The following is a 21,248-nucleotide window of genomic DNA, read 5'->3' on the forward strand; positions in this document are numbered from 1 at the left end:
ATTGCAGTGTTTGTCCAAATTCTAATGCATTTACTGTAATATAGTATATTAATTGTAATGCATATTACTGTATTCTCAGTGTTACGGGAGCTTAATCGAATATCTTGTACAAAAGTTCCTGTTTGTGTCTTTGCACAATGTTCACCTTTTTTCTTCCATTGTAAATGGATGTGTATTATATATATAAAGAGTTACATTGACAAAGTATTTATGGTAATTAGGGACCATATGTGAATGGCACGATTGCGTAAATCATATTTAAGGTCATCTGTGTACTGTGTGTGGCCAGCTCTTGTACATGACCAGTGTGGTTTCTGAGGAAGCCAGCTGCAAGGGAACGTTCATCCGCGAGGTTTTCAGCAGGCACTTTAACTGAATTTTACCATCATAACAAAAGATATTTAATAAAGTCTATCAAATGGAAATCTATGTCTGGCTTATTTAAACACTGAAACACAGAAATAGATACCTAACCCTAACCCTTGGCATATTGATGGGGGTACACTAGTAAATCCATAGAAAATTGACATTTCCTCATCTCGTGTTTATAACGTCCCATAGTCAACACGAGATGCCTCTGGCAGCAATAGACACACACACACACACACACACACACACACACACACACACACACACACACACACACACACACACACACACACACACACACACACACACACACACACACACACACACACACACACACACACACAGTCTTTGAGAGTCTTTGTTTGGACCCCAGCTGTGGAATAGAATAGAATAGAATAGAATAGAATAGAATAGAATAGAATAGAATAGAAATGTATATATAATAGCACCTTTCACAGAAATTAGTCACGGGATGCTATACAGCACTACAAAACAGAAAAAATAAAGCAGAGATAAGATCAGAAGCAAGAGTAACGTACATAGTTATACACAGTTATACTGTGTGTCAGACTGATTGTTTTCCAGCCGCCATCTCCTTCCTGCCTTTATTGCTTCCCATATCTGATCACCTCATCTACCTCTTTTTTTTCTCTCTACACACTCAAATGCTTTCTTTATCTTTCATTTTTCATCATTTCTTTCACATTTCGGACCACTTAACCCTGAGAGTAATGTGGGGCATGTTTTATTAAAACATTATTTTAATGGGGAAACGGGATGGTGACATGTTTCATAATGTTTCAATAAAGAGCATGTAAATGTCATACGAGCGGTATGGAGTTGTCTTGTCTGTCTGTAGGTACGCCACCGCCATCTGCTGGTGAGTTTTAGCCTGCACACCTATCCCAGGGTGATCCAGCTATCTTTCCTGTACCATTAACTATGAATATGACGAGTCAAAGCAGAGAGATTTACTCACGAATTTTGAGATGTAATGACTTCTCACTTGTCTATTGTTGGTTTACTCCTGTATACTTTTCATTCTGTGTTGACAATTCCCCATTGACAGCTGTAAATTGCCAATCTTTATCTTGAAGTTTCTTCAAAGAAATATTCGGAAAATAGGTCATATTTGGATGTTGCTGGGTATCAGAGAACAGATTAAAGAGAACATCGGTTAAGATCTGTGGGACACCAGATTAATTAAAAACAACTTAGCATATATATTTTCATGTAAAGCTGAACAACAATACAGATCACGATTATTTATCACTGATTTTAAAGTTTTATGTTTCACTTCCAAAGCAGGCCTGTAAACTGATATCCATCTATCTTTCATGCACTACTTTATCCAACTTAAGAGTCCAGGGTGCCTCTCACTCACACACGCACACACACGCGTGCGTGCGTGCAAATATGTGTTTTTTAATTGTGGAAGGAAATTGGTAAGTAAGTAAGACAAGTTTATTTATACAGTGCTTTTCACAGACAAAAATCCCCAAATGCTGTACATAAAATGGGTGTAATAGATTGATCCAGTCTGAGTTCAATCAACTTCCTGTCTCAAAATTATAATAGTTGGAAATGTTGATAAGATGCTGTTTGCCTCTGCCTTTACCTAACAGAGAAAACATTATAGCATGTAAATATTAAACTACTTGTAAGAAACCAAACGTTATTTACTGGCTAATCTGGTCACCAAGGCACATTTTCAGGACTTACAGTTCCAATGAGAGGATTTAGACTACAAAGCCAACTGGTCTGACAACATCACACATACCTTATCTCCGCTGCATTTTCAGGCATTTCTGGTTCTAAAAAGAATGTCACATATGTGAAGTTTAAGTATGTGACTGGGGTAACAGTGTACAGGCAACTACAGTATCTGTTGAAAATGTAAAGCACTCTTTGCTAATGCTCTTAAAAGCTTTGCCCTCTGGCTCTCATGGGTCCTGAGTGAAAAGAAAAGCTACATTACACACACCCCACCCTTCAGTACCACAAGAGTTAAATAGCTTTGAGTGTAAAAGACGCCTATTGGCAGCCAACTGTACATTGCATACAAGTAGATCCACTAGATATTATGTAGGAAAAATCCCAGTGGAAAATGTATAATAAACATTAACCTGGTGTTATTTTTGTGTCCAATCAATTAATAACTCAACTGTGCATAGACTTTGGTATTGATTTACTTTGCATATATGCTATGTGTTTGGCCTGGCACACAGAGTCAGCAAGGCTCCAACGAGCATTCAGCTGTTGTTATTCATTGAAATTAATAATTTGTGAAGGAATCTAAATATAGTTACATTATGTGTGAGTTTATACATTTGAAGATTCTACGTTGAAGAGAAAAATGTGAAACTTGTGTAAACAGTTTGATTGCATGTATACTTCATGCTTAATTGACAACCTCTAACATTTATTTTCAGGTTGCAACTTGACTACTAATTTACACAACGTATAATTAATGCAACTATGAAAACAAAAGTTTCTGAAACAAAGCATAGTGTCAAACCAGTTGTGCCTGACTCACGCAGTTACTTCTTGAGATTGTACGACTAGCTTGAGTCAGTAAGACAGCATATTTTAACCACAAAAATTATATATATTTTTAATTGAACCCTGATAACTAAAAAAGGGTAGTAGCAGAAACAGTTGATTCAAGTTGTGCAAAGTTAGTTCTAACAGTGTCCTGACACAACTTTCCCCATGTTTTCTCATTTCTAATGTTACATTCCTGTGTTTTAACATAGCATCTTTTAAGATAGCATCTCTTCTTTTTGATAATACACAAATGACGACATGTGATACCACTCCGGAAATAAATCCTATTTTATTTTTATGTTTTGGATAATGTTAATGTTCTTTATGATAACAATATCAGGTGTATGAAAATGTTCACCCCCCTGATTTTTTGGTGTGGTCACTTTTGTTTTGACAATGTTCGCGATTTTCTACTATTAATTCTTTGTATTGGGTGTTCAATTCCACAGCGGACGGGTCACCACTGGGAGTCCCTGAACAAGATCGTGGACCCCCATCATTGACCTGATGTGACTGCCCACCACTTCCTTGAAATAAATGTGGCAAAAAGGAAGTTCTCCTATTCTATTCTATTCTATTCTATTCTATTCATTTGACATTTCTATTCTGTTAATAATTATAATAAATCCATGTGCATTGACACTGTTCTGTTTGATAGTATTTTATATTTTGTGTGTCTTGACGTGTCTGTGCGGTTAAAACTGCACAATCAGTGCCGGTTGTGACCTTATTTTTGATAAAAGTGATCTTTTGGAGAAGCGTCAGGAATGTGAAGGTCTGGGAAAAGGCGTTATTTCCTGCCACGTAACAGCGCATGCGCACCGGCCTGCTCGTCATCTGGCGACGTGTACCCGGTGTGTTCAGGTGACTCTGCTCTCCAGAGGGACGAGTAAGGCCGTTAAAAAACCCAAAGGGCTGAAGAAGCGCGACACCATGGGTGGCTCGCAGAGTGTGGAGATACCGGGAGGAGGCTCCGAGGGCTACCACGTCCTCCGGGTAAGCATTTAGCCCCGGCAGACTGTTTGTTAGCGTTAGCATAGCTGAGCCGGGCTCTGTGGACGAGAGGCCGGGGATGCCCGCAACTGGAGGCCGGGGATGCCCGGTCTGGCCTCCGGGAGAGCCTGTGATGAGCTGGATGTTTCTGGCATGACTGTAGCGTTGTACCTGCGTTTTTGGCCAGCGGCGGGTTATGCCTGTCTGCAGCCGAGCAGCAGTAGCACTGGTGTTGCTAGCTGGAGCTACTTAACTGAATGACAGCTGCTCAGCCTGTTCACTTACCTCCATTACCAGGCTGTGATGGTGCTCCTTTTGGTCCTGCTTAATCACATTCATCTGGGAAACGGTCGATTATTGGTAACCACTATAAATAATAATCTGAGTATCTTTTGAAAGCTTTTGAATATTGATTGACTGACTGACATTCAGTCTTAGTACTGCAAATGTGTGCTACTACTGTTATATATGAATTGCACTTGATCACAACAAGTACTGTTTTTAAAAACACTGAGCAAGCAAAACCATTAAAAACCACTGGTGCATATTTAATTTATTGTTGTAATGTATCGAGACTCAAAGGACTTTATCAGACAAACCAGTACGTTCATATAGAAATGACATAGCAAACAGGTTTAGGTATAAATTAAGTATTTTTCTTGTTCTGATAGTTAGTAAGCAGGTGGTTTTGATATTAATTCAAACTATAGTTGCACGCAGTAGAAGTAAAAGATAGAGGGTTGAGTTGTGTAATTATGTGTAAAATTGCATACAGTGGAATAGAATACCCTAAAAATGAAGAACTCGGTTACAGCAATGTGTTTTGTAATTGTTACCCTGACATTCCTGCTTTGGAAAAGCTTAACTCTCCAAACTCCATTCTGACATGCCATCAGTGAAACCTTCAAAAGCATCAATCACCAAATGTCTCTTGGCTATCTCTCTTCTTCATGCAGGTTCAGGAGAACTCGCCTGGACACCGAGCCGGACTGGAGCCTTTTTTTGACTTCATCGTCTCCATCAACAACACCAGGCTGGTGAGTAGTGGGCTAAATAGAACCAGACATGATGGCTGAAGATATTACTTGGCGACAATGTTGAGAATTGCTATCAGGATATAATGATGATGTTTTCTCCAAATTACTGTGCTCTTTCTCTTATTGGGCTGAATTTCATCCAGACGTTTATTATGAATGTTGATGTCATATTACAGTGAAGGCAGCTTTGTTTCTTGATCTCATCCCCTGCTTTTATCGCTTTCTCAGAATAAGGACAATGACACTTTGAAGGACTTGCTCAAGGCCAGCGTGGAGAAACCAGTCAAGATGCTGGTTTACTCCTCGAAGACCCTGGAGCTGCGGGAGTCCACGGTCACGCCCAGTACCATGTGGGGGGGGCAGGGCTTGCTTGGTGTCTCAATTCGCTTCTGCAGTTTTGAGGGAGCCAATGAGAACGTTTGGCACGTGCTGGTAGGTAGCCAAACAGGAGCACCGGCAGCCTCTCGTCTTTATTCGTGTGATCCAGCAGTGGTTTGTTCACTCTGTGCCACAGGAGGTGGAGTCCAACTCCCCAGCAGCCCTCGCAGGCCTGCGGCCGCACACCGACTACATCATCGGAGCGGACACTGTGATGAATGAGGCGAGTTATCGGCTCTTCTGGATGCTGCCACTGTTTACTTCACCCGATGTTAATGGCCTTCTTCATTCTGATCATCCACAGTCCGAGGACCTGTTCTCTCTGATCGAGAGCCACGAGGGGAAGGGCCTGAAGCTCTACGTGTACAACACTGACACAGACAACTGCAGAGAAGTGGTCATTACACCCAACAGTGCCTGGGGAGGAGAGGGCAGGTAATTCTCACACCTTATTTTCCTCTGAACGACAGCAGTGTGAAGCAGGTATGAAAGAAATTGTTTACATCATCATTATGACTGGAGAAGGTTTGCATTTTGTTTATTTAGAATCGAACTACATCAGTGTTTTCCATATATATATATATATATATATAGTTTGTTTATTTTTTCCAAATCCTGGCAGATAAAAATCACATTGCCAGACCTATGTGAAGAAGTATTAGAAGAATTAATTTATTCAGAAGTAAAATGTTAGTGGTGTAGAATCGGGAATAAATGGTCAGTTTGTATTTTTTTTGTTTAGATATTTGAAATTGTATGTGTGTGTGTTTTGTTTTCTCCTTCTTCTAGTCTCGGGTGCGGGATTGGATATGGATACCTCCACAGGATTCCCACCCGGCCTTTTGAGGAAGGAAAGAAGATCATCTTCCCTGGAAACTCTTGCAGTGAGCCCATCAGTCCACTGAAGGACGGATTCACAGAGGTAAGGACAGACGCACACTCTGTATACTTATTAAATACCATCCCTTCACGTCACTGCCCAACTCACAGTAAACTAATGATCACCAAATAGTCCTTAAATGCTGCTTGAATGTGAATATATTTTCTGAACATGATAATTAGTAGTCTTGCAGCCGGTTCTCACTCTGCGACCCTGAAAACTTGAGTCTTTTGTTCTGAACACACACTGCATCTGCCTAACTTTACTATCAGTATGCAAAGTGTGAGTTGACATGGCATTGAAGAAAGTTTTAGTCTTGTGTTTTTTTTTTTCTTTTTTCTCGCTATTCACATTCTTCATGAGTGCAAAGATCCTCATTATGTATGCAGCAAAGCCTGCTGTGGAGACATGGGGGAATGTTTTTTTTTTTTACCATGACTTAATTGCACATTCCAATGAATTCCAATGACCTTGTCCATTTGATACCATCATCTTTTCTTTTTTTCTCCCCCCCCCCCACCTCTCTCCCACTTGTGCAGGTGCAGCTCTCAGCAGTGACCCCGCCCCCTTCCGCCCCCGCTGGCCTTGAAGATACACTTGCTAACCTGTCAATCAGCTCTGCCGCGCCCGCTATGCCCAGTGAGCTGCAGACTGGTACGTGTCCTTAATATTCAGAATGTGTGATCCCAGTGTCTGTGTTCAGGAAGAGGATCCTCACTTTGAACATGTCATGTTTTCCTCCCTCCTCTCCAGGATTGCCCACAGTACCACTGCTCCCATCCTCCATCAGTCCTTCTCTCGCCCCCCTCACTCCACTGAATCCGGCCGCCGCTGTCTTCAACCCGGCCACTACGATACCTGGTGGGGGGAGTTTTCTCATTGGTCCAGCAAATGCCATTGATTTGTTGACTGAGCCAATCAGCTTTAAGCAAAATACACGAGGAAACACCTCAGTAGTGACACAGCTAAGTCTCTACGGATTTCCGTGGCTTGATTTAAATAAATACTTGACACAAGGCCAAACATGTCAGTAATGAGTATTTATGTACTGTACACTCTTTAACCTGTGTTGCCATGTACTGCTGACAACCTTTGTTCTCTAATTAATACATGCATACTTTCTTTCCTACGCTGTGTGTAAACTGCACAGAAGTTGCAAGCTTTCCAGCGATTGTTTAAAAAAAACAAAAAAAAAAACAAGACTGTGGCACGAACGTTAAATTTGTACGTGTTCTGTGTGCTTTCAGGTCTGATGCCCCTCCCAGCGAGATTACCTCCACTCCCCAACCTTCCCAACCTGAACCTGCCACTCCCAGACCTCAGTGCTGTGTCATTAGCAGGAACCGGCGTTCTCCCACCAGGCATAGGAACAGGTGAGCCACACACCAGTCCGGTGTACAACACATTACTGCATACTGGGGTTCGGGCTACACGTAGAAATGATCACATACGAGGAACCAACTCGTGACGACACCCAGTAGTCTTCATTTGCATGGACTCAAGAGAAACCCGAGCCTTCAAACTTTTGGCAAATGATGGTGAATGAAAGTTCCGCTGCTGTTTTCTTCTAACTTGTGTGCCTCTCGTCACCAGTTCCTCCTCTGGTCTCACTCCCGCCTCTGAACCTGCCTGGCCTGGCGCCGTTGCCCCCCCTGCCCACCATGCTGCCTCTCCTCCCCCAGGCGATGGATCCCCTCCTGCCCGCCTCCACCGCTGCCCCTCAGGCATCAGTCACAGTGGCGGCGGTCGCCAACGCGGCGGCAGCCGAGGACGCCACTGTGACCCCGACCGAAGCCGCCTCCACAAACGTCAGCGACTCGGCGGCCACGACGGAAACGTCACTAACGTCCTCCTAACGCGGGGAGGGAAGAGTCCTCTGGCCATTAAACTACAACAAACCCGGTTTCTCTCTTTCCTCCCCCATCTGTCTTTCTGTGTTTTTCTATTTATTTGGCCAAGAGGGACACGCAGACAGACGCATCAATCCAGAGGTGAGCATGCTCTAGATGATGCAGCGCGTACGCGGCGATGAAGACTGGAGGACGGACGTGTCTGTGATGTCAGATTGTCACACCGCAGAGGAACTGGCAGCACTGCAGCTTGCCCAAGCTACTGTATGAGGAAGACGAGTTCTACTCTTCCACCTCTAGTTTGCTTCACACTTCTGCAGAGACCTTTCTTAGGATATTCCCCTTTCTGATCTGGAAAACGTCTGTTTCAGTTTTTTTTTTTTTTTACATTTATAAAGCCAGTGTATGTAAACCGATCTGGATGACAAAATTTCTAGAATCCCCCGGTCAAACTGAGGATCAGAAAGTCTGCGCAGAAGTCTTTTTGAGGTTGTACTGGAAGACGTTATAGACCAGATGTCTTTACAGATGAAAAAAAAATTGCACTTCTTCTGTATTGGGAGTTAAAACATGAAATCATTCTGTTTTTGTTTGGTTTTTTTTAAGCTTCATCATGTACCTTTTATTAGTTAATAGGCTTGCCTTGACCAATAGATTGATTTACTTGTATAGATTTCTGTTGAAGTTCGTGTATGAGCGTTTCCACCCAATGAATGATTTGACATTTTGCACCACCTTTTGTGTTTTGAGAGGATTAGTCCCTTTGTACGTCTCCATGTGTATCCAGAACTCGTATCATAAACGGCAGCCAGAAGAAATGGGAGGTTTACATGTTGAGCTACTGAGCAGAGGGCGCGCTCGCTGTCGTGGGAAGAAGAAATGGGTGCGAGGTTATGAAAGACACCGCACATGTTCTGGCAGAGTCGAACTGAAAGCGTCTGAGCTGCAGTTCAGCCACAAGGTGTCAGAGTAACAGTATGCATAGCGAGAGCAATAAAGCCAAATTAATTTTACATGCTGCCTCTGTGTAGTCTGTTTTACAGTACATTTTTATCTTTTTTTTATGACCATTTTAGCAAGGAGTCTTCCTGAAAATAAGCCAGGTATACAAATATAACTGCTACATATAATTTTCAGAGCTCCCGGTGCTGCCAAAACACTGGCAGAAGATGACAAGCTGCACCTTCTAAAACATTTCAAACGGCTGCAATTTCAGTCAAATTCTGACTGCACTAAAAAAAAAAAATTGCTACTGTTGAAACATTTTGGCTTTCACTCACACCACAGCCGGCAGGAAAGTGATCCTGTCCTGGTTAAACATTAAACGAGTAAAATATAACGTAAACTGCAGTTGGGGAAAATAAGTCACGACTGCAGCGTGTTCGACTCATTAAAGCGTCCCGTGTGTTCGTCACCACACTCGTCTGTTTCACACTCCTGTAAACGTTGCATAACCCTCAGTGGGACGTATGGGTCACACTGCACAAATTAATCCCTGTAAAGCAATCTTTACCGAGCTCAAGGCGCCCTCGCCGACGCCTCCGCTTACTTTTCATACCATTTTCCTGCTTATTGTGATTCACTTAAGTGCTGAGCAAAAAGATATCAAAATATAGTCGCGACAGCAATTTCGTCCCTTCCTCGATATACTGCAACTGCATCCTGGCTCAAAGCATTTCGTTATTGCGCCACAACAAAATCAAACATGGCTTATGTTTTTAAGCAGCTGAGGTTGCGATGCCTTCCCGCGAGTTTTGTTTCTTTTAAAATGAGACGGCTCGGTGGAGGAATGTTTACTTGCAGTCCTGGCCCACAATCGAGCTCCTAAAAGGGCTTAAAATGTCACAACAGCATACAGGTAAGTGGTTTATTTACAGGATGACAACATTAGGATTTAGCATTTGACTTCTAGGTGCAGTAAAATCACGCTGCATAAACCCACTTCTACTGGCAGGGAGACCGATCCTCACTAAACAGCGCTGGGACTTTGCCCCGCATCATATTTGTTAAGACTTTTCCACAAACATAAACAAATAAAGCTTATTAAAAAAAGAAAAAAAAAACAAACCCAACACAGACAAAAGAAGGTGGTGAAAGAAGAATGTGTTGCATTGCCTTGGACAGCACAGCACGCGTCGTCGTCCCCCCCCCCCCCCAAACAAACAAAAAAAAAAAAGATGCTCTGAGAGTTGAAGCACACACGCAGGCGAGGTGAGAATCATTCACAAACTAAAAGCAACATTTATAGCAGCAAACTGAGATCAGCTTTCAGGGGGAGACACAAATAAATGAATCAGAGACACAGAGGAGCAAGGAAAAGCCTTGTCATTATATATTTGCTAATGTAATGTCTCCTGCACATATGAATGTACAATGAATCCTGCACCCCAAAGAAGGCGTATGCACTACAGTAACAGCTGATGGCGCTTCTAATAGTTAAAAGTCCTCTTCTCCTCCGGCGGGATAATGGAAACATCAATGGCAGCGTGGCACTGCAACATCCTGAACCTCACCAACGATGGATTAAGACAGACGGGCAGATCCACCTTCTGGAGACCTGAATTGCTTTGTAATCTAACCAAAAAAAAAAAAAAAAGTGAGGAGAAGAAGGAGCCCACACTGGTACTTCATGCTAAAACTCTGGGACCGTGTGGATGTCATCTGGATCAGAAGTGCAAATCAACCCCAGAAATTTCTATCTGGGGGTTTTTTTTCTTTTTTTTTTTCCTTTTTTCAAACCAAGTCTATTCAAGGTTACCAGATCACTTTTAAGTTAAACGAGAGGCTACAACAGTGACCTCTTATGAGTTGTACCCATCACTTCCTTGCCTTCGGACTTCAGGTAGTCACTATGTGATGCAGAGACACGCGTCCGTCCTCTGCGTCTCTACCGCTCGCCGCCGGCTTCTCTCCATGAAGGCTTTTTGTTTAGACGATCTCTCATCGGCCCGTGAGGCGCCCGACGTGTTCATGTGGATGTGGATGAATGTGGAGCTACAAGGGGCGGGCTTGGACAGAGCAACTAGGAGGTTCTAGACTGCTGTAATGTCTCCTAAGAAGTTAATTAAGTCCAAAAAGCACATCCAGCCTCTTACATCATTTTCTTTTCTCCGCACCCATTTCTCTTCAGGCTTCTCCTTCCACATCATTTTCCTGCTTTTCCTTTTTTTTTTTTTTTTTTTTTAACTCTGCTCTGCTGCTAACTGATCCAACCATTTTGGGAGCAACTCAGGTCAAAGGAAGAAAAAGGAAAAAAAAAAAAAAGAAGAAGAAAAATCCACATCTATATTCCTCTGATTTGAGTAATTCCTGCGACGGGGTTGCGTCGGTCCCGTCAGTCAATAGGCGGGCAGGGACGAGGCGGAAGGCTGCAGGGAGCCGGCGGAGTTTGAACGTCTCATGTGAGGGAGGAGGTAGGTGTCCGAGCACAGCTGGTGAACGTCGAACCTGTCCTCCTTCCGGTAGGCCAGACAGCGCCGGATAAACGCCTGCAGAGCGGCAGAGAGAGACAGAATTGAAGTCGGTTCAGGTCATGGACTACGCTGCATTTTCACCAGCTCAGCAGTCTCCCGTGTCCTCCTGCAGGACTCATCGCAGGCCGGCGGCGTTCGAAAAGTGCATGGCCGCCACTGGGAGCGGCTCTTCTGTGTCTGTTACACTTGGATACATGGACCAAAGCCTGCCTTACAGCTGACCTGGCTGGTTGAGTCAGTGTGGAGTTCCGTCAACTCCAACTCACCAAAAATGCAATAAATGAGTGACCGAGACAATTATTTCACTCCTTCCATTGATAAACAGTCTGCAGAAATTACATGCATTATTTTAGGGAAGATCACATGTGAGAAAGGATAGGATATCACGGCTTGAGGTGAATAATTGTGGAATAACATGAAATGTAATGTTTAACCCCACTTTTTGCTTGAATTTGACCACGTTTTGATTACATATAAATACTAAAAGCTCCCGTTTGGCTTTAAAACTTATTATTGCTTGTATCAGGATGAATCGGGCAGAACAGCTTAATGTGATTGCTTAAGTTACGGGATGTGGCACGAGTGTTGAAAAGCCAAAATGCATTCAGGTATCGAGTTACCTGTGCCCAAAACAGACTTGAGGAATCAATAAATATTGATGTTAAATTTCGAGAGCGTTTACTGCATGAGGATATTTATATAGAAGGTTATATCCATTTTACCCCACCGTTACTTTTTTTTGAATCACCTACTTCTGTTTTCCCGCAGCGGCAGCACAAATTGCTGGTTCCGCTGTCTGTTTTATATAGTGTGTTTTAAATTCAGACTAGTATCTCTGTGTAACCGACACCGTAGCATCAGTTTTACTGTCAAAATTCTACTTGATTGATTGGAGAAGTTGGAAACGCACACACATCCTGCCTGAGAGAACGCGTTACCTTGGCCTCTGTGCTGGCCTGTGGCTTTGCTGGGAACTGGACCTCTGTGGCTTTGAGGATGGTGTTTTCCTGGAGGATGTCCTGCTGCGACTGATTGTGACCAAACGGCTGCAAAAAAAAAACCCAAACAAAACACAAAATCACTTTATGTCTGTTGTCTTAATTGCTGCAGTCATAAATGAGAGGGAAAACATTTGTATCCATCTCGTGTGTCTCCTTTTGCATTTTGTACCTTGCGTCCATAGAGGCACTGGAAAAAGATCACTCCCACAGACCAGACATCCACCTTGTTGGAGATCTTTGGTGGCTCCTTTCCCACCACAAAACACTCCGGAGGGAGATACCTGGACACACACACACACACACACACACACACACACACCTTTGTTAAAAACGACTCTGACGTTTCTGTGCTCGTTTCACGGGGAACAATGTTTGGATCATCTGTAAATCTCACCAGTAGGTGCCTGCTCCCTGTGATGTGAGGTCCATCCCGTCCACACCGTAGTTATCGTCGTCCATTATCTTGGACAGGCCAAAGTCTGTGATTTTGATTTCTCCACAGGCAGTACCGTCCACCAATAGGATGTTACCTGTGAGAGCCAGTGACACAAATGTTTAGACGCGTGACAACGGTTTTTAACTCTGGGGAAGGTGAATCAAGATTCCCACCCGGTTTGAGGTCGTAATGGATGATGGGAGGTTTGATTTCGTTGAGGTAGCGCAAGGCGCTGACAATCTGCATGACAATAGAGCGGGCCTCTTTCTCCGACATCAACTTATTTTGCTTCAGGTAGAAGTCCAGATCATTTCCTTCACAAAACTCCAGCACTGTGCAAAACCTGGCAAGAGACACAAACGGTTACATACAGCAAAGCCAATTCAGCAGATGAATTTAAACTGTATCTGCAACCTGTGCAACACATGTTGAATCTGCTTCTGCTTCAATATAATGCAGTTTTCTTCAGCGCTGGAGAGACCAAACGCCTAAAGCGGGACATTTTCTTCCCCCTCCCCTACATGTAAAGTCAGGGTCAGGACCTTCTCCTACCGAGTGAACCTCAGGAAAGCATTTAAGGAAAAGCTTTGCTAAATAGTGTAACATGAGGAGAGTCCAAGGTGTTTACACTTCACCAACAGTTAGATGAGTTTACTTGAACAAATATGCACTATTGTGCGACTTGGGTGTGTCATAATTGCCGCCATTCCCTTGAACTCACTGTCAGGTCGGAGTGGCTGCAGCTTCTATGCAACGTTTAAGACAAGCGGCGCAGTGAGAGAAAAATAAATCAGGATATGTGAACCCAGCAAGCCATCAGCTGGCAGAGGTCAGAGGCCACTCACGTGTCAGTATCCAGAGAAAAATAGTCATACAGTTTGACTATTCTGGGATGATCCAGCTGCTTGTGTATCCGGTACTCCCTGCATGCATGCCTGAAAGGGAAGTCGTGTCATGGCAGAGTGGAAGCCGGGAAAACATCTCGTTTATGTGCATCTAAAGGTATATTTTTGAATGTGTGTGTGTGTGTGTGTGTGTGTGTGTGTGAGATGAGACCTACTTGTGGTAGTTCTCTTTTTTCTCCTCTCTCCAGTTCTTGTTGAGCTGGTGGATTTTAACAGCTGCGTAACGCTGCTCAAAAAGGTCAAAAGCCTGCAGTTGAATAGAAAAGCGTACATACAGTTTGTTACCTTTGCCCAAAGAACAAGAAAGACAATAGAAAATAGAAGCAGACATCCAGACGTTACCTTGTAAACTTCACTGAAGCCGCCCCTGCCCAACAGGTGCAGCAGGAGGTACCGCTCATTCAGAGTCGGATGGTCTTTAAATCTGTCAGTATCACACATCGAAAATCAGAGACGCTCAGTTTTCAATTAAGAACCGGTGTTTGGTTCATTTCTTAAAAGGCCTTGAGCTGCACTCTCTGTCTGTTTTTATGAATATTGTTTATGTCATGCCCACTTTGCTGCTATAACTGCTGTTGGATTATCTCCTTCCAGGGCGTGGTGTGGAGGAATTTCAAGTTGGCATTTGAGTCATGCCGGCCTGTTTTACAACCCAAATGACCAGATTCCTGAACGCCAATTCACGCCAACGCTGATAATCACGAAGACGTGAACTTGAGTGTGGCCCACAAGGCCTTGTTAGAGAAGAGGGCTGTCCTCGAGAAAACACCCAGAAAGATTTGACCTCAAAATTATGACAGTGCAATTGATTTGTCTGAGAAGGTTAAGTGAAGTGCACTCACGCTGAGCTGTCCTCATTGTTTATCCTCTTCAGCTCTCTGATGTGGAGGTTCCTCACCCGCTCCAACCGCTCCAGCTCGGCTTGGATCTCAGCCTCCTCCTGGATAAAACGCCACAACAAGGAGAGTCCATGATACCATTTTCACATAGAAACCGATGGGTCGGCCGATATTTGAAGCAGTTCGGAGTTTGTGATGCACTGGCGTTTGACAATTTTCACGTGAATAGAAATGACTGGGTTGCCAGGTTGGAGTGGGGGGGGGGGGGAAACCCACTTCGCTTGTGAGTTCTGACATCCCACTGAAGTAAAGCTTGTGATCTCGCATCGGAAGTCACTGCTTTGTTTCCCCCACTCACCTTTTTCAGGTGGCCGAGGCGAAGCTTGAAGATTTCCTCCTGCTCGTGATACTCAGCGAGGGTCAGCCTGACAAAACACGGGCGAGTGAGCTTCCTTTCAAACAAAATTTAAGAGCTCTCTTCCCACTGACGACGTGTATCCCTGTCACTTCACTCACAGCTGGGGCAAAGACGGCTTGAGGAAGGGGTCGGAGTCATTTCCGTTGACCACCTTGGTTTTGCGCTGCTTGGGTTCGGACGTGGAGGCCACGGAGAGAGAGGGAGAGGCGGGATTCGGAGGCTTCCTCTTCGCCAGCAGCTTCCTCTGTCGCTCTATGTCCTCCCTCTGCTGGTTGATGCCTTCCTGTTGCCTGCAGAGCGCGAGGCACGAACAAGGAGATCGAACGGATGATACGGCAAATAATAAAAAGCAGACAATAAGCACCCTATCGCTCATTTTCCAGTGTCCAAAGACATTTCCCTTTGCGCCGTTGTCTGTCTGACGCCTTAACGCATTTCGACACGGCGTCGGCAGTACATGGCAGAGGACGGCGTTAGTTTAGTTTGATCTATGAATGTGTTGGGAATATCTCACTTGATCAGGTTTTGGAATGCGTATCCGTCAGTCCACTGCTCCGTGTATGACGCTCCATGTCGGACGGTGGTGAAGTGGCCGAGACGAAGGCGATCCTGCATGCTCTTTTCACGACAGGACTGCTTCTCCTGTGTGCTCTGTGGGCACAACCAAGTAGGACAAAGGCGTGAGCGTTGTTGAAAGAAAAAAGAAAAATCCACTAACAAGCCCAAATCTATGACCCGATTGAGTGCAGAAAAATGGAAAAACATCGTCTGCTTTATACGTGCATAATTAAACAAGAAGAAAGGTCCGGGAGCGTCCACCATGAATACTGTGATGCAGTACATAACCCATATCAGTGGAGACCAAAAGAAAACGGGCAGCTGGTGAATAGATTCAAAATCATACCAACCAAAAGTGAGTTTTTTTCTATGGGCCGCAGTGCATGAGAGCAAAGCTAAAACACGAGAAGATATTGGTTCGTATTATTGCAAAGAAATGCCCGTCGAGTTTAACTCAGACCAGACATACGTTCTTGAAAACTTCATTAACTGCTCTGTCCCTTCTTCCCTTTGCTCAATAGAAGCTCAACAATCACTTGAAGCGGCTCGGAATTTCTGGTGACTTCGAAAAGAAACAGGAGGTTTGATATCTACTGTGAAGTCACACAGACAGCCACATGAAAACAACAACAGTGTTTGAAGTGAGACTGACAAATGAAAAAATTCTCGGCTTACTTTCCAATTAGTTTAGGTTGTGTGACGGCGATGTAAATCAGTGAATTTATTCTAAATGTGACACAATGCTATACATTTATTTACTTAATAGCCCCTTTGTTCACACTCTTGTTTAATTCGAGGAAGCTCTGACTGCTGTTTACCGCAGACATGATGCCGACTAATGATAAATATGCATTTCTGTCTATCCCCGAAATTTACCACATGCGGCACATATGAAACCACACCTTCTCTATGAGCAGTTTCTTGCTCATGGTGATGCACTTGTTGAGTCTCTCCTTGTATTTCTCCAGGAGCTTCTGCTGCTCGTCGATTTGTCTCCGCAGGTCACAGTTAGCCTGATAAACACGACAATACACAGAATCGAACTTGTAAGGTGCCCTGTGCTACAATTGCAATGTGTCCTTTAAAGCACCTTCTTGACTCACCCTGAGCAGGTCATCTATGCGTCCTTCTTTCTTTTCCAGGTCCAGACTCTTATTGCTCTCCAGGGCAGCGAGCTTCAGGCCGGTCAGTTCCGTCTAGGAAATCCAGAGAGGCACGTGTTACTTAAGAGACGCACACGTTGAAGTACAAGGATAGAATTTGAATGTCGAGCAAAGGGTCTTCTTCAGTGTGAAATGCTACCTGGACACATTTGCTGGAGGAGGCTTTGGGGTTGTGATCCCCGAAACACAGGCTGGTGGGAGAGGAGCTGTTCTGCCGGATCTATGAACACAAATAAAGGCGCGGGGGACAAACGTTTACTCGATGCCAATAAACTCTCAAAAATCCCAGAGAAACGTTTAGCCAAGTCTGTGTCTTACGATTGAGCCGGGGGCGGAGTGAGAGTTCTGCGGAGAGCGACGAGCTGTCGGGAGGCCTCGGACTGGACTGGAACCATTTCCACCCTGGAACTTGGAGCGCATAACAATCGTCAGTACATATTTCAATGTGGCGGGTATCATAAAACACTGGAGCAGCTGTGGTTCCTGTAATGCTCACATCAAAGTAGTCGCTGATCTTCGGTCCACGTGTAGAAGTTTTTCCTATAAAAAAAAAAAAAGGACAATATGTTTTAATAGCTATTATCAGTAATTTATGTTTTCCCGAATCAAACTTTTTAACATAGATGCCTACGTTACCTTGACTACTCTCTGAATAGGTATCAGCTTTCCTCTTCCTCCCTCTGGACGACTCAGAGTGCTTCTTCTCTGGGGTCTGACAATCGATATGAAATGAGAGAGAGGGGGGAAAAAAGAGAGAAGCATAACTCCCTTGTGTTTTACCTAACAAAGCAGGTTTCAGTTGTGGTGTTCAGCAGGAAAGAGCAGCAGGGAGAGAGAGTACATACTGAGTAGGCAGGGGAGCTCCCTCTTTTCAAATCAGAGTTCTAGGAAGAGAAGAGAGGGAGAGGTGGAGGTAGAGGCAACAAGAAGAGTGGGCCGTGCAAGGAACAGTGCACACAATATGACATGCTTCTATGTGTAGAGAAGCGTTGCCTATCTGTGTAACAATAGCTGCTTTTGACCCGCTTTCCGAAAACAAATGAAAATAACATGGAGGTTTTACCTCTGACTCTTTGTCACTTGATGAGCCCAGGCTTCCGTAGCTGTGGTTGGAGGACTCATTGGCCAGACCCTAAACAACGTAGAGAGGACAAATGAAATCAGGAATAAGGCCAGCACGGGTGTGTGGCGCTATTCGAGTGCGGTGACATGACACAGCGTAAATCGGCAGGCCTCTTGTCTGCCACGTTTGATAGGAATCCTGACTTTCAGTTTAAAGGTGTGTCACTTGGCCCTTTTCCACGACCCAAACATTCCCAAGGGCTCTAGATCCTTTTCAGGAAAACACTAAATTACCCTTTCAGTCTATTTTTTATTCTATTTGTACATATTCCCGGCCTCAAAACGATCCTGCTCAGTCACTCCTGTACCTACAAACCTGTTTTGTGAATCAGTCACACGAAGCTAAATGTCGCTTTCTAATTATTGAAATTTAAAACAACCTGAAGTGTAATTAATGGGGGGGAAAAAAAGAGTTCACGAGGCCTTTTAACTCCTGGATCAACCGTCTCTGTGTTTGACGTCTCGCAAAATGGAGGCTGTAGTTTGTGTGGGCTGTGTTACCTTAGCACCTCCACTGGTGCTCCCAGTGCTGCCTCCCGTGTTGCCGCTGACAGCTCCGGTGAACCTGGCCTCCAGCAGCTCCTGCCTCCTGGGGTCGAGGCTGTGCAGCTCCTCCATGGGGCCTGGTGTGACGGATTTCAGCATAGTGAATTAGCCAGCTTTAGAGTATCGCCGCTACGTCTGGCAGACACGTACAGGGAGTTCGAGCAAAATGACTTCCTGTAGGAAGAATGACTGGAAAACATCTTAATGAGTGTAAGAAAAAGGGAACAGAGGACGTGTCAGGGAGAAGATTAAAGAGTAAAAATAGAAATATAGATTTAACTGGAAAGTGAGCTTCAAAGGGAAACTTCATAGAGAGATTAATGATGCTGCACTCCAAACTGAGAAAAAAAATGTCTTAGGCCTGTTAATGTGGAAATCTCAAGTTGTCCAGTCATTAAACAGTGGCCTCACAGACGGAGAACAAAAACAACTTTGACCTCGGGGAAATCTTTCACCATTATCATGAAACAAAAAAATAGATGCAGTGTGTCTGATTTCAACGCAATTCAATGTCAATACCCCTCATACAGGATGTGTATAGCCCGGTTTTACATGTAAATTACATTCATACATAACCATATTTTTCACATATCTGAGTGGCGAACCTCTCACTTGTGACTCAGATCCATAATGTGCATAAAACGACACTCGCACAGAATTACACAAACATACCGACCAACGAGACCTTGGCAAACAGCTTCCAGAGAGAGATCAACACAAGGTCCTCCGCTCCCTGCTGCGAGTGTTTGTTTCCTTATTGGACATTTCCTGACTGTCATCTTTACATAGCTTCTGGCAAGGGGGCTTAGCCTTAAAAGGCATAATGGCCATTATAAAAACCCTGGAGCAGAGGAAGAGTGAGCACAGCACCAGGCCTTGTGAGAGGTTATCTCAGGACAGCGGCCAAAGTGATTTGGGTTAATTTATCATTACAGCAGGGACCTCACATTACTGTGTTATTCTTGTCTATTACCATATCGCTGCTGTGAATCACAAGAAGGAAATTAATTCCTAAAAGATGCCATCTGTGCAGTAATCACATCGCAGTTTTAAGCTGGAGCAACCAAGTAAACACCATAGCTGCGTGGATATTTCAATATAATGTTGTGTGTAGTACAACTAACGCACTTGGGTGGGATTATATCAACTGCTGCCACTTATCATCACTGTTTCGTCACATGACATGCAGAATACAAGAGGAGTAAAATCCTGGAAGACGCATGCAAAGAAAAAAGAAAAAGAAAATAAAGTATCGGAATAAAGCCAACGGCCTGTGAATTACAATGCATTCACGGATGCATGCACGGGTGTTTTAAATACCCCCATCCACGGGCTGCCGTTGACACGAAATGTCACAAACTGACACAAAAACAAAATGTTATCGCGGCGAGCAGCAACAAATCTCCCGTGTGAAAGTGCCAGCGAGACGAAAGAAAAACAAGACGCTCGCGCTGCCTTTGTGCAAAACATGATAGCTCCGCTGCTACTTAGACTGGCCATCAACTGAACTGACAGCTGACGTTTGGCTTCGATTCACGGCATCACTGAACTTGACATCCATTTTTTACTTCAACAAGCGTTCGCTCGACACGGCCCGGGCAATCCGCGGAGGAACCGAGACGAGCCGCGGCGGCGGAGGCGGCGTCGGGGGTCGCGCACTCGGCGGCGGGGCTGATATGTACCTTCCTTGCTCTTTGCGGTCGCCGTTATGTGTTGTTGAGAAATCGTTGGGGACGAGGAGAGCTGCGACCAAGATGGCGTCGCCTCCAAACTTCCACCACCACTTCCACTGTTACTTTGGACACTCATGAAGCCACTTTACCGCCGAGAGGAGCCAGCGCGCACACCGCCCACCGCGGAAATCCCGAGCCTGCCTTCATCGTTTGACACCTGCCAAACGGAGTCGACCAAAACAGTCCGTGTTGTTGTTGTTTTTGGTTGTTGCTGTTGTTGTTGTCCGTTTGCGTCGCTACACGCCGGGCACGTCGCGAGCCGCGCGGGTCTCGCGGAGGAGCGGCTTCAGTGGAGACTCGCGGCTGAAACGGATACGATGTAACCTTTGCATGATGACCGCACCGCGCGCTTGTTGTCAGCAGCATCCAGTTCGCGAGCGGAGCTTTGATTCTGGTAGGCGAGGCTATCGCGAGGCTGGAGGGAGGAAGAGGAGGGAGGAGGAGGAGGAGGAGGATGGCATGACACTGACACAGACACTGATCTGCGATCATTTCACTCTCCTGCACACTAGCTCCGGGTTCACGGGGAGGCACCGCGCGCAGTCGACCTCAGAACAGCGGCTCATCCGGGTGAAAACAACAAACGCCTCCAAAAAATGGCCGAAAGTTCTTGTGTCTGCTCAAGGAGAAAGAAATGGAAAAACTCAAAACACGTGTGCATCTTACATGCGCCTGCATTTAAACAAATGCGTGTATAAGTGCACGGCGTGCACACGTGCACGCGCAGCCGTCAGTGCGTTTAGGGCAGTGCGCGCGGCGTCTTGTCGTAAGTTTGGTAGACCGTATCAGTTGTGTATAGAGGTGGTCTTGATCGGCTGTTTTTCAGTCTTGGAGGGAGGGGGAGGGGTGCAGGTGGGAGGATAGTGATGTGGTCTGGGCTATAAGGTCTTTTGTTCCAAATTTGGTGCAGTGCATCAAAATGCCTCTGCTGTCTTGTAGGGCAACACACACAGACGCGCGCACAAATGTACACCCACAAAATGCCTTAAGGGGACAATGC

The 21,248-nt window shown here is 44.7% G+C and overlaps 2 protein-coding genes across 4 annotated transcripts; one reads left to right on the forward strand and one right to left on the reverse strand.

Moving 5' to 3' along the window:
* Positions 1–3,766: 3,766 nt before the first annotated feature.
* Positions 3,767–9,067, forward strand: LOC308135750 (Golgi reassembly-stacking protein 2-like). The gene is made up of 10 exons (XM_080503854.1): positions 3,767–3,912; positions 4,866–4,946; positions 5,175–5,378; positions 5,461–5,547; positions 5,629–5,759; positions 6,114–6,246; positions 6,744–6,858; positions 6,958–7,065; positions 7,452–7,577; positions 7,798–9,067. The coding sequence occupies exons 1-10, from the start codon at positions 3,850–3,852 to the stop codon at positions 8,058–8,060; spliced, it is 1,311 nt and encodes a 436-aa protein (XP_080359980.1). The 5' UTR covers positions 3,767–3,849; the 3' UTR covers positions 8,061–9,067.
* Positions 9,068–9,907: 840 nt separating this feature from the next.
* LOC308135436 (serine/threonine-protein kinase tousled-like 1-B) lies at positions 9,908–20,568 on the reverse strand. 3 transcript variants are annotated; one of them, XM_080503431.1, is made up of 22 exons: positions 20,198–20,568; positions 18,471–18,592; positions 17,911–17,979; positions 17,693–17,731; positions 17,484–17,559; positions 17,344–17,387; positions 17,166–17,249; positions 16,987–17,067; positions 16,788–16,880; positions 16,587–16,697; positions 15,641–15,777; positions 15,225–15,416; positions 15,067–15,133; positions 14,712–14,809; positions 14,212–14,293; positions 14,025–14,116; positions 13,810–13,899; positions 13,138–13,307; positions 12,923–13,058; positions 12,698–12,809; positions 12,466–12,573; positions 9,908–11,542 (listed from the first exon to the last, which is right to left on the reverse strand). In XM_080503431.1, exons 1-22 carry the CDS (start codon positions 20,322–20,324, stop codon positions 11,393–11,395), a joined length of 2,280 nt encoding a protein of 759 aa, XP_080359557.1. In that variant the 5' UTR covers positions 20,325–20,568; the 3' UTR covers positions 9,908–11,392. The 3 variants fall into 3 exon arrangements, with proteins under 3 accessions (XP_080359557.1, XP_080359556.1, XP_080359558.1); XM_080503430.1 differs by having other exon boundaries at positions 17,166–17,255; XM_080503432.1 differs by lacking the exon at positions 17,693–17,731 and having other exon boundaries at positions 17,166–17,255.
* Positions 20,569–21,248: the final 680 nt, after the last annotated feature.

The sequence above is a fragment of the Blennius ocellaris genome (genome assembly GCF_963422515.1).
Source record: "Blennius ocellaris genome assembly, chromosome: 10".
Taxonomy (NCBI): domain Eukaryota; kingdom Metazoa; phylum Chordata; class Actinopteri; order Blenniiformes; family Blenniidae; genus Blennius; species Blennius ocellaris.

Coding starts and splice junctions, on each gene's coding strand:
- LOC308135436 (XM_080503430.1), bottom strand. CDS start 20,324: ATGAGTGTCCAAAGTAACAGTGGAAGTGGTGGTGGAAGTTTGGAGGCG. Junction 17,732..17,910: donor CAAGTGACAAAGAGTCAGAG/GTAAAACCTCCA, acceptor TTCTCTTCCTAG/AACTCTGATTTGAAAAGAGG. Junction 13,900..14,024: donor AAAAAAGAGAACTACCACAA/GTAGGTCTCATC, acceptor CTTCCCTTTCAG/GCATGCATGCAGGGAGTACC.
- LOC308135750 (XM_080503854.1), top strand. CDS start 3,850: ATGGGTGGCTCGCAGAGTGTGGAGATACCGGGAGGAGGCTCCGAGGGC. Junction 5,548..5,628: donor CGGACACTGTGATGAATGAG/GCGAGTTATCGG, acceptor GATCATCCACAG/TCCGAGGACCTGTTCTCTCT. Junction 7,066..7,451: donor CCCGGCCACTACGATACCTG/GTGGGGGGAGTT, acceptor GTGTGCTTTCAG/GTCTGATGCCCCTCCCAGCG.